The following is a 12,436-nucleotide window of genomic DNA, read 5'->3' as shown; positions in this document are numbered from 1 at the left end:
GAATGTGATGAAAGAGATAAAAGCTCTCTACTATTATTCTGACATTTCACATTCTTAAAATAAAGTGGTGATCCTAACTGACCTAAAACAGGGATTTTCATTCAGATTAAATGTCAGGAATTGTGAAAAACTGAGTTTAGATGTATTTGGCTAAGGTGTCTGTAAACTTCTGACTTCAACTGTAAGTTCATTAGGCTACAGTATCTATTTCATTATGTTGATGGCTTGGTGTTTTAAAGGCCTGGATATAGACACATTTTGTCAAACATATGCTGTCATCTCATTCCTGTATTTGTTCAGGAAGAATATTATTGATGTATAGCATCACGTTTCCTCATAACCTCAATCATCAATTAGATAGGCCACAGCCTTGTGTAGCCTATGCATGCATGTGATGTGGAATTAATGACGCAGTGTAGTGTCATTGATGTAGAGAGGGTGTGACCTCGTGTTTTAAAATTGTTCCGGTGGAATAGTATTTATCACAGATAAACAAGAACACAAGCCAATAGCAACCAGAGAGAAGTAATTATGAAGACCTCTCAGTGCCAAACCAGAGTATCTCAGAGCGGCAGCGCGAGCTACATGAGCAGCCTCAGCACCAGCGCAATGAACCCGCTCAGCAGCGCGAGCCTCATCCTCCTTGTTCTCCTCATCTTAGCGATCCCCATCTGCAAAAGTAAGTTTAATAATATATTTTGAGCATGCTTTGGTTCTTGTGCATTGCTAAAGGTCCAAGTCAAGATCTTAAAACGAAAAACTTTTTAAAGCAATGGAAAATGTTTGCGGGTTTGCTGTAGCCTAATTTAATAGGTTATGAAACATGTAAAGGTGTAATCAAAGGTTTTTTCAAACCATGGAATTTGGGCAACATAAATTGCTAATAGGCCTAATCAACAAGCTCAACAACAACAATATAAATGCTTAAAATAATTAGACTACAAAATACAATTAGGTTCATCAATCATCTCACTTTGTTAGCTTTAATGTGTACAATTCCTGGAGAAAAAAAAACTGTAGACTAAAGGTAGTTGTATTTCAATCCCTTACAATATGAATAGACCCATATCAATATTTAAACTCAAGGTTATTTCACATGCCAATCATTATAGTATTGTGCGTAATTACACATTATTGGGAACCTGCCCAAAGGAGAGAAGGTTGGATAAATATTTAAAAACTTGACATTTACTCAAGTCTAACTTAACTGCAGATTGTCATGATAATTATTGGTAAATTAACGTCGATTGTTGCCTGTTGCATTTAATTAAACGTTTGCCATGTCATCAACACTTTCAGCACTTTCATCTGGTAAATGTACTTTGTTCTGAAGTGGGCCTGGTGTCTCCCAGGTCGTTGCTACAATAAGAGCGCTCGATTTCATCGGAGGGCGAACTTTCGTTACAACGATGTTTTTCATTTAGCCTATATAGTCTATTATCCAAGACTGTATTTTCGTTTGAGGGATTTTCGATGACTGGAAATGAATTGATTATAAACGGGGTTGCATTGAGCACTGGTGTAAGCCTATAAACTCCCACCACCAGTACTGCGGCTTTGCAACCTGTTGTTCTAGGGCTGCAACTCACATGGTCTTTAATAACTACCAGATAGAAACAAAAACAGAAGTGTTTCGGCCCTCCAGTACTGGAATTGAACAGCCCTGGGCTGGGTTTCCTAAAAGCATCGTACAGTAGGTACAGTAGCAATAAAGCTAATCTTAATTCTATTGAAACTAACTGGAAGAAATATGATTTTAGTGCAATGATGATTTTGGGAAATCCAGCCCTATTTTTGAGTATGAAATTAGGCTACACTTTTATGACTCCCCCATAGCCATGTAACATACATAAATAAACGACAAAAGTTGGAATGGGAATTACCTCCTAATCCACAATCAGTTAATTTCACTGTATTTTGATTGGGACATAATGGGAAGCACTATTGGAACTTGTTGTGGATGAGCCTGATCATTAGTTTCAAATTGACCCATTAGTACTGTCAAACCTTTCTGGGAATAGCATCTATTGTGACATTGTTGCAGCTAGACATTTGTTTTGGTAAAATTACGATGTTAGTGTATTTACTGCACTGGCAATTTCTCTCTATTATTTATTTCATGCATGGTCCTCTTCTCCCTCTCCCACTCCTTTCTTTGTTCTGTGACAGACAGCTTGAATGTCCTACAAAAAAAGCAATAAAGCCCCCCCCTGTTTGGATTCGACCCTAAACAGCAATAATATCACAAATGGTTGAGACATAAATAGATTCAGAATGGCAATCGTGTCAATCACTCTTCAGTGACATGATAAATTGTATTTGTTAAGGGTTATTTGCGGTGACATTGAGCGATTGAACGCGGCTTTGATGCTCTTATGTGATAATTGGCACAGGTGTTTAGAGACATTTAAACCGCGACGGCGACAGGAAGAGAACAGAGCTATTGCTGTGTGCTGTTAGGACAATTCAGACAAAAAGAAGGACAGAAGAGGGAAAGAGGGATCTATAAGGGAAAATAGTGGTTTAAAGAAAGACCATGGTTGGATGTCAGTACACTTTTGGGATACAGAGCTGTTGGTTCATAGTTGGTCACTATGAGTTTTTGAATATGAACAAATATGACCCCAGGATAACACAGACAAGCTTCAATACACTCTCCAAGTTCCCATCCTCCTGTCATATTGTCAAAATGCATTAGTTTATGACTATGATCCACTCAAAATGGATTGTTATGGTTTTTAATCACGATATACACACTCCTATTAGCTTTAGTGATACCGCATCAATGTGATGATGTAATGATACTCGTGTCTGCCTGTGTTTCAATGGAAGGTTCTCCAATACAACAGCAGAGAGCAACACTAGACCAGTACCAGCTTCTCAACCAGGTAGGCCACAGAACTACAGTGTCTCTCTGTTCTCTCTCTCTCTCTCTCCATTTTCCCATACTAAGACTGAGCTGTTCCTCTCCTTTACTATGCAGAGACATGTTTACTATTCACTCCCTCTCTCATAACAACACTCGTCTTGTCTCCCATAGCTAGAAGATGTGTGCTCATCCTACCTTTCTGCAGACCTGCCATTTCGGGTGAGTAAGACTAGAATAATGAAATGTTCATAAGAAAGCACGGAAGAGAATGGATGAATGTTCAATGTTTTCTTTCTCTGAAACGCTCTCATATTTTCAAATTCAGGATCAATTCCAATTATGATGAAATTTTAAATAGTCGATAACAGGCTTGAAATGAAAATGCTGTTACAACCGTATCAGACTATTGCGCTCACCTCTTTCCCCCTGCTCTCTGGTTGCTACCCTAGATACCCAATGTTTTAGGAGAACTCTGTGTGTTGATGCTTGTACAGAAGTCTAAGGTATTCCACCATTCATGTTCCAGCATAGTAGCTCAAACAAAAATGATATCACAAATATAAATACACACATTGTGGTTTATCCTACTGTGCGAGCACAACACAGTTGCATGTATATTCAGATTTGCAGTGTTTAATCATTCTCGAGTAAATGTAGTTTTATTTCATTGTCATTGCAGAAAGGATGGGACAATCCTAGTAAAAGGGTAAGTGCGGCATCTGTTTCATCCGTCTATTGAAAAGTGTTCACTAAGGGTAACTAATATCAATGCAATCAACATCCAACCTTTTGACCATTTTTATTTGTGCGTGTATGTGTTTGCTTGCATATACAGTTTTTATTTCATTATGTTAAGCAACACGGTGCTGGCTTAACAGAGGAGGCGGTAAGTTGGGTTAAAGCTCAATTTCACTGTGCACTGCTTTGCGGCTTGACACGAAGGCACATTCCATTTTCGTTTTATTATCTGTTACTTGTACTCTGTTTTTAGTATTGCATTACCTTTTTTATTCCATAACGTGCATTTTTATCTTGAAAAAGTGTTAGGTTTTAGTGGAAACACAGCCTATACAGCCGTGACTCACACTACCCATATGTGCATGGAACAACAGTAGCCTAATGTGCTTTTGATGCCTCTATACTTAGTATTTAGAAACAGGTTTTTTTTTCTCCCATTTTGTTTTATTTGATTAAAAATCAAGCATAGCCTCCCCTCTCAATTAAGGCTTTTTTTGTTTGCCCAATGCAATTATGAAGTAGTCAAGACTGTCAATAAAGGGGTTGGCTCCTGAGACCGCTTGGAAATAAATCTTTAATCACCAAAGCTTTATTAAAATATCAAGTTTGAGAGGAGTAAAACAGTGAGCTGACATTCCCTTTTTATCTCTGCATTGTAGGCAGGCCCACATTATTTTAGCCATGCAGGTCCGGTTTTGGACGTGCGTAAAACCCCCTCCATGATGTAGGCTACGTGTCCATGCCCATGGTGAACCTCATATTTAGAAGTGATCTGGTCTGTAAAAATGGCTTGTTTTCCGTTTCATATGTTCAAAACCTACTATAACGTAGACTTTTTTTTATCCTGGTGATTTTAACAACATTTATTTGTTATTTCAAAAAAACAGATTGTTTTTCTTTCAATTTTATTACCACAACTTATTAGAATGATTCAACGTCTTGGTTTTATGGTGACAAAGTCCGTGTCACGCTTGCAATGTAACTTCTGGAGGTGTGTGAACACTACCTGTTCTTTAAAATGGTTCTGATTATGTTCATAAAACATAGGACTATTTGGGAGCAGTATAACGGTGAGTGGACATCCTCCCTTTCTATTTATATTGGATCAAAGTCCAGCAACTGTGAAAAGTTTGGAGGCGCATAAAACCCTGCATAGTCTGCGTTTTTTTAATATTAGATGCCCACGGGGAGAAATTATGGTGCCTTTTAAGTGTAACATAGCCTATTTAAAACAAGTTGTTTTGTTTAGAATTTGATTAGACTTATTCATTCTCTTTTTAGGCCTTATCAATAAATATTTTATTCTTGCTTATTGATAATGTTTGGCATGTCCATGCTCAGCCATAATGCAATTTACAGTAGGTCTGGCCCCTATATCAGTGTGAATGCTATTGAAGCCATGTAATTACTTAGAACAATGTGGACTACAAATGGGTTCAGGTTAGCAGTTAGCAAAGATAGGTCTACATTTTGTTATTTGGCTTCCTTAAGCTATTTAACAAACTATAACAGACTAACATTGGAGTTGATTCCAAGGCAATACATAAAAAACGTAAATACACAGCTTGAAGCAACCACATATTTCGCCAAGGCGCACGTTCTGATTGGCCAGTGAGGGGCCAAGCCTCGACACACACCCACAACTTGTTTATTCATCAAAACCCAGCCCTTTCGGGGCGAAACGCCAAGCAAGTGTGCCGAATATTGTGATAGTGAAAATGGCACAAATATTTCTGACACACCCCTGAACGTATAGCACTACCGCATGCTCTTAGATTTACCATTGTGTTAGGTTTGTTAAAATAGAGCCCTTAGTTTCTTTAAAAAAATCCCCAGCCAGGAGGATACAGACAAGTGAAGAGGTATGCTTAGATATGCATTTTTTTTAATGATATAGAATTAAGCATAAGGATTATGCAGGAAAAAGGTGTTTGAAAATGCTAAATTCTCTAATATACGGACGGGGGGCCTAGCCCCCCTACAGACCACCACTAGCTATTCTGACATACTTTGTGCCCCTCACATTTTTGGGGTGCGTGACACACCTGTTTACACATTAGTGTATCCTGTCTTGTTTGCATGAGAATTGGAATTACTCATTTCACCCTCACTTCCGCTGTGATCAGAATAACTGACGTGGGGGAACATCATTAGTGTAAATTAGATAAACAGAAAGTACAATGAAGGGAGTAATTTTCTGCCCTGTCTGAATAATTCATGGAAGGCTGTATTTTTAAGTGCCAACCATTTTCATCTCAAGTCTCCAAGTCATTGTAATGGCACCGAAATGACATCCTCTATTTCCTGTGATGGCTTCATTAATTCATTTAGGATATAGCTCTGTTTACAGTCACAGGGCAGAGATTGGCTTTGCAAAGTTCATCCTCAGAGGATGTTAGCACAGTAAAATCAAGTTGAGTTGCCAAATGTAAAACTTGTCAACCAGATAACAATCAAAATATGATGTCTTTCCTAGACATTGTGATTACGCCATGAAAATGTCTATTTAACTGATTGTAGTCGGTTATCTGACATCACTTCAATTCCGTCATAATGACATCCCACACTAAATGTTGTCCAATGTTACCTACGCATGACGCTAGTACATTACATTAGTAGAGAAGGTATAGCACTTCAATGTCCTGGCATGGCCTGCATGTGGAGAGCGTGCTGTCACTATGTGATGTGTCGATCTAAACATGCAGAGTCTCAGAGTCTGCAAATGAACACAGGGTTGTACTGAGGACTGTGTGTGTACGTACAGTTGAAGTTGGAAGTTTACATACACTTAGGTTGGAGTCTTTAAAACTTGTTTTTCAACCACTCCACAAATTTCTTGTTAACAAACTATAGTTTTGTCAAGTCGGTTATGACATCTACTTTGTGCATGACACAAGTCATTTTCCAACAATTGTTTACAGACAGATTATTTCACTTATAAATCACTGTGTCACAATTCCAGTGGGTCAGAAGTTTACATACACTAAGTTGACTGTGCCTTTAAACAACTTGGAAAATTCCAGAAAATGTCATGGCTTTAGAAGCTTCTGATAGGCTAATTGACATCATTTGAGTCAATTGGAGGTGTACCTGTGGATTTATTTCAATGCCTACCCTCAAACTCAGTTCCTCTTTGCTTGACATCATGGGAAAATCGAAAGAAATCATCCAAGACCTCAGAAAAAGAAATGTAGACCTCCAAAAAGTCTGGTTCATCCTTGGAGCGATTTCCAAACGCCTGAAGGTATCATGTTCATCTTTACAAACAATAGTACGCAAGTATAAACACCATGGGACCATGCAGCCGTCATACCGCTCAGGAAGGAGACATGTTCTGTCTCCTAGAGATGAACGTACTTTGGTGCGAAAAGTCCTAATCAATCCCAGAACAGCAAAGGCCCTTGTGAAGATGCTGGAGGAAACAGGTACAAAAGTATCTATATCCACAGTAAAACAAGTCTTATATCGACATAACCTGAAAGGCAAGGAAGAAGCCACTGCTACAAAACCGCCATAAAAAAGCCAGACTACGGTTTGCAACTGCACATGGGGACAAAGATCATACTTTTTGGAGAAATGTCCTCTGGTCTGATGAAACAAAAATAGAACTGTTTGGCCATAATGACCATCGTTATGTTTGGAGGAAAAAGGGGATGCTTGCAAGCTGAAGAACACCATCCCAACCGTGAAGCACGGGGGTGACAGCTGTGGGGGTGCTTTGCTGCAGGAGGGACTGGTGCACTTCACAAAATAGATGGCTTCATGAGGAAAGAAAATGGGGATAATTATGTGGATATATTGAAGAAACATCTCAAGACATCAGTCAGGAAGTTAAAGCTTGGTTGCAAATGGGTCTTCCAAATGGTCAATGAACCCAAGCATACTTCCAAAGTTGGCAAAATGGCTTAAGGACAACAAAGTCAAGGTATTGGAGTGGCCATCACAAAGCCCTGACCTCAATCCTATAGAAAATATGTGGGCAAAACTTTAAATGTGTGTGTGAACAAGGAGGCCAACAAACCTGATTCAGTTACACCAGCTCTGTCTGGAGGAATGGGCCAAAATTCCCCCAACTTATTGTGGGAAGCTTGTGGAAGGTTACCCGAAGTGTTTGACCCAAGTTAAACAATTTAAAGGCAATGCTACCAAATACTAATTGAGTGTATGTAAACGTCTGACCCACTGGGAATGTGATGAAAGAAATAAAAGCTGAAATCAATCATTCTCTCTACTATTATTCTGCCATTTCACATTCTTAAAATAAAGTGGTGATCCTAACTGACCTAAGACATGCAATCTTTACTAGGATGAAATGTCAGGAATTGTGAAAAACTGAGTTTAAATGTATTTGGCTAAGGTTTATGTAAACTTCTGACTTCAACTGTATGTGTGTGTCAGTGTTGCCTAATTCCGAATTGAATTGAGAATGCATCAAATTCCAATTAAATTCTGCAATTTGAATTGAGGTAGTAAACAGGATACAAAATTGCAATTTGAATATGAATGAAAGTAAATAGAATTCAATTAAATTAAATTCAAATGCCTATTCTATTCTATATTAGGTATAGTCAAATCAAAGTTTATTGTTCACATACACAGATTTGCAGATGTTATCGCTGGTGCAGTGAAATGCTTGTGTTTCACCGCTTGTGGTTCAAGCAATTCATTGCACCTGCGATAACATCTGCAAATCGAGCTCCAACAGTGCAATAATACCTAGCAAACAATTACAAAATAAGTTATCTATGATGAGCCATGACTAGAATACATTTACATTTACATTTACATTTAAGTCATTTAGCAGACGCTCTTATCCAGAGCGACTTACAAATTGGTGCGTTCACCTTAAGACATCCAGTGGAACAGCCACTTTACAATAGTGCATCTAAATCTTTTAAGGGGGGTGAGAAGGATTACTTTATCCTATCCTAGGTATTCCTGAAAGAGGTGGGGTTTCAGGTGTCTCCGGAAGGTGGTGATTGACTCCGCTGTCCTGGCGTCGTGAGGGAGTTTGTTCCACCATTGGGGGGCCAGAGCAGCGAACAGTTTTGACTGGGCTGCGCGGGAACTGTACTTCCTCAGTGGTAGGGAGGCGAGCAGGCCAGAGGTGGATGAACGCAGTGCCCTTGTATGGGTGTAGGGCCTGATCAGAGCCTGGAGGTACTGAGGTGCCGTTCCCCTCACAGCTCCGTAGGCAAGCACCATGGTCTTGTAGCGGATGCGAGCTTCAACTGGAAGCCAGTGGAGAGAGCGGAGGAGCGGGGTGACGTGAGAGAACTTGGGAAGGTTGAACACCAGACGGGCTGCGGCGTTCTGGATGAGTTGTAGGGGTTTAATGGCACAGGCAGGGAGCCCAGCCAACAGCGAGTTGCAGTAATCCAGACGGGAGATGACAAGTGCCTGGATTAGGACCTGCGCTGCTTCCTGTGTGAGGCAGGGTCGTACTCTGCGGATGTTGTAGAGCATGAACCTACAAGAACGGGCCACCGCCTTGATGTTAGTTGAGAACGACAGGGTGTTGTCCAGGTTCATGCCAAGGTTCTTAGCGCTCTGGGAGGAGGACACAATGGAGTTGTCAACCGTGATGGCGAGATCATGGAATGGGCAGTCCTTCCCCGGGAGGAAGAGCAGCTCCGTCTTGCCGAGGTTCAGCTTGAGGTGGTGATCCGTCATCCACACTGATATGTCTGCCAGACATGCAGAGATGCGATTCGCCACCTGGTCATCAGAAGGGGGAAAGGAGAAGATTAATTGTGTGTCGTCTGCATAGCAATGATAGGAGAGACCATGTGAGGTTACAATGCATATAAAGTGGAAGAAACAGTATGTAATCATTATTCAAGTGACCAGTGTTCAATGAATATGTACATATGGCAGCAGTCTAAGGTGCAGGGTAAAGTACCTGGTAGTCTATACAAATATACACATTGAACATAAAACATGTCATTATATACATGCATAAAAGGTATTGTTGAAACTATTGATTTCAGGACAAACTCTTAAAAGAACGATCAAGGAAAGCAACCTGTTTATGAATATTCATATATTCATTATATTTCATTAATCACTTACATTTTGTTCAATATGGGGAAAATACCACATTTCCCAGAATACATTAGTTTAACCCTCAAATTGACCCTGAGGGATTCAAAAAGAAGCCAAACAAATTAAATGTTTGGTGGAATTATAATTGGCTATTCTAAGCACTAATGTTAAAAGAGTATATGAACATTCCAGAGAAAATTGATATTTATTGTTATCTGGAAGTGTGATCAGTCAGATTCAATGAAACTCATTTTTTTATGACTGATTGGAATTGATTTGAATTGCACTGAATTAACTTCTACTTTCTGTCACTCAAACTCAAATTCTACATCCTGTAGGGTGTGGCCAATTCAATTAGAATTTCAACTCATGAGTGGAATGGGAGTCAATTCAAAAATTCTGTGGGCGCCTGCCCTCGCACGGATGTGTCTGTGTGGATGGGATGTCAGGGTGTGTGTGTGTGTGTATGTTTATATGGACTCCTCTCTGCAGCCCCCAGCCCTCTGTCTCTATGTCCGGGCAGTTGTTCATGTTTCTTCATGTCTGTCTGTATGTGGATGTTTTGTGGATGTGTCAGTCCCCTGTGATGCACCCTCTCCTGCAGCTAGTTCCTCAACTCCATACCAGACGAGAGAGAGGAGAGGAGTTTGTATTCCGCGTATGTACACTCTGCATGTTCCGTTTTACATCTACTCTGCACCTGTCACTTCTTTGGAGAGGAAATCTCTCAGTAATCTCTTAGACTCGCATATAACAAAGCCACCACAATTTGCAGTGCTTTGTTATAGTGTGATACTAATTGTCTAATTAAAGATATTGTGAGCACCCTTTGCTTTTATTTAATTGGGAGAGCTAAAACTCTTGATGTTCCCTTTGCAGTCAATTTAGGGCATCTGGGGGCTATTCTCTTTTCACTTAGCCAATGCATACAGGATTTGTCATTTTTCCAGTGTGTTGTCCTATTATGAGACTGTTTCATTGTGCGTATAGAGGCTACCTTTTTTACACACATATTGTCACTCTCTGTACTCGTCTACATTAGCTGTTCTTTTCCATGATTCAGGTAATTACAGTCTAAAATTAGTGCATCTGACAGGTGAACATCCACATCGCTGTGCTTTAACTCAACATAATTAATCCTTCATTCTACCTGGGGTTGACATTCACATAGTAGCTACATCAGAATTGTGAGTGGAAAAGTGCTCAGCTTAGTGTGTGTCTGTTTACGGCAGAGACTCAACGGGAGTGACGTCTGCTCTAATGGTTTTGCCTACGAAAGAATGAAATAAGTGGAAAAGGAGCTTAGACAGATAAACAAGGATATCTAGCACACTTCTTTCTGTTCCAACTGAAATGTTGACTTTTTTCATTTTAAAGCGGTTGTCGGCTGAATAAATACTGCCTTACTCAAGTAAGACAATACCTGAATTTCTATCACCTGATCATTGATATCCTCTGTGCTTTCTGTTTAGGATAATCTCCAGGGACCTGGGGGTATTCAGAGCAGAGGGTACTTCTTATATCGGGTATGAATACACACATTCAGGGAACAGGCATTAACTCCATTACAACGTTTATTTACATATTTACATCAGTAACATTTGTTTTTCTTTCTTACAGCCAAGAAATGGAAGAAGATCCCTAGAATTTGAGTAAATGTAAGGTTTGGGGTATTTCTTAATGCCATTATAATTAGTAAACACTGCTGTAACACTGATGTCCATTTACTAGTGTACCCTGAAAGGGTTGGGAATGGGGGGAAAAAAACATATCAAACCGTAATCTGACAGAGTGGGGAGGCAGGTTTCCATGAAACTCTTTGGTTATTATTACTGTGAAAACATGTATTATCATGAGTCGTAGCCTACTGTGTTTGTACTTGCATGGCCTTGACCCTTTAAAACAACGTGTTACAGAGTCCCTACTATACGTTGTACAGAGATGACACAGAACCAGATAACCGAACAGGCACAACCATCTTAGAGTGGTCCAGACCTCCACCAAAACGATGTTGAAAGAATGAAGAAACAAAATGAAGAACAAAGAAATGAGAGTCTAAGTAAAATAATCTTTGTTTGTCCAAAAGTCTTATTTGTGTTTTGATGATGTGTCTTTTGAATTAAAAGCATTGTTATATGGTTATCTTTGTGGTGGCATGATTTTGCAAAAAAAGACAGATACTGCTTATGAAACTTGCACAAAGAGGTTGTCACGAATTACTAAAGTGGGTGGAATCAGGCGCAGAGAGCAGGTTTCAATTATTAGACAGTTTATTCTCCGGCGCACAAAACAACGGCCAACCCAACACACAGGATGAATAATCCAACGCAGGACCAAAATAGTCCGGAGAATAAAACTCATGAACACCACCAAATAACAGGAATACAAAAACAATCCCGCACAAAACAAGGGCGGGACAACCTACTAAATATAAGGACGCTAATTAAACTAAAATACACACAGGTGAAACTAATAAGACAAAACCAACAGACAAACGAAAAAGGGATCGGTAGTGGCTAGTAGGACGGTGACGACGACCGCCGAGCACCGCCCGAACAGGCAGGGGAGCCAACTTCAGCGGAAGTCGTGACAGAGGTCCTGACGCAACTGGAACATTTTCAGTGAACACACAAGAGGAGTGTGTGTGTGTGTGTGTGTGTGAGCTGAAATACTCTTGACCATACTTAGTGTGCTCAAAAAAACAATGTCTCTCTGTGAAACATTTCCTATGACACAAGATTGAGATCTCACCCAACACTATTATGTTGCACCCGCATTCTGGAA

General features: G+C 39.9%; 1 protein-coding gene across 2 annotated transcripts; it reads left to right on the top strand.

Moving 5' to 3' along the window:
• The first annotated feature begins 501 nt into the window (after positions 1–501).
• LOC115145493 (neuromedin-U) lies at positions 502–11,792 on the top strand. Of its 2 annotated transcripts, XM_029687028.2 has the most exons (9): positions 502–679; positions 2,833–2,888; positions 3,041–3,088; positions 3,319–3,372; positions 3,549–3,575; positions 10,230–10,310; positions 11,125–11,178; positions 11,273–11,310; positions 11,569–11,792. In XM_029687028.2, exons 1-8 carry the CDS (start codon positions 532–534, stop codon positions 11,306–11,308), a joined length of 504 nt encoding a protein of 167 aa, XP_029542888.1. In that variant the 5' UTR covers positions 502–531; the 3' UTR covers positions 11,309–11,310; positions 11,569–11,792. The 2 variants fall into 2 exon arrangements, with proteins under 2 accessions (XP_029542888.1, XP_029542889.1); XM_029687029.2 differs by lacking the exon at positions 10,230–10,310.
• Positions 11,793–12,436: the final 644 nt, after the last annotated feature.

Source organism: Oncorhynchus nerka, linkage group LG17, assembly GCF_034236695.1.
Source record: "Oncorhynchus nerka isolate Pitt River linkage group LG17, Oner_Uvic_2.0, whole genome shotgun sequence".
Taxonomy (NCBI): Eukaryota; Metazoa; Chordata; class Actinopteri; order Salmoniformes; family Salmonidae; genus Oncorhynchus; species Oncorhynchus nerka.
This window is presented reverse-complemented; position numbering and strand designations above follow the sequence as displayed.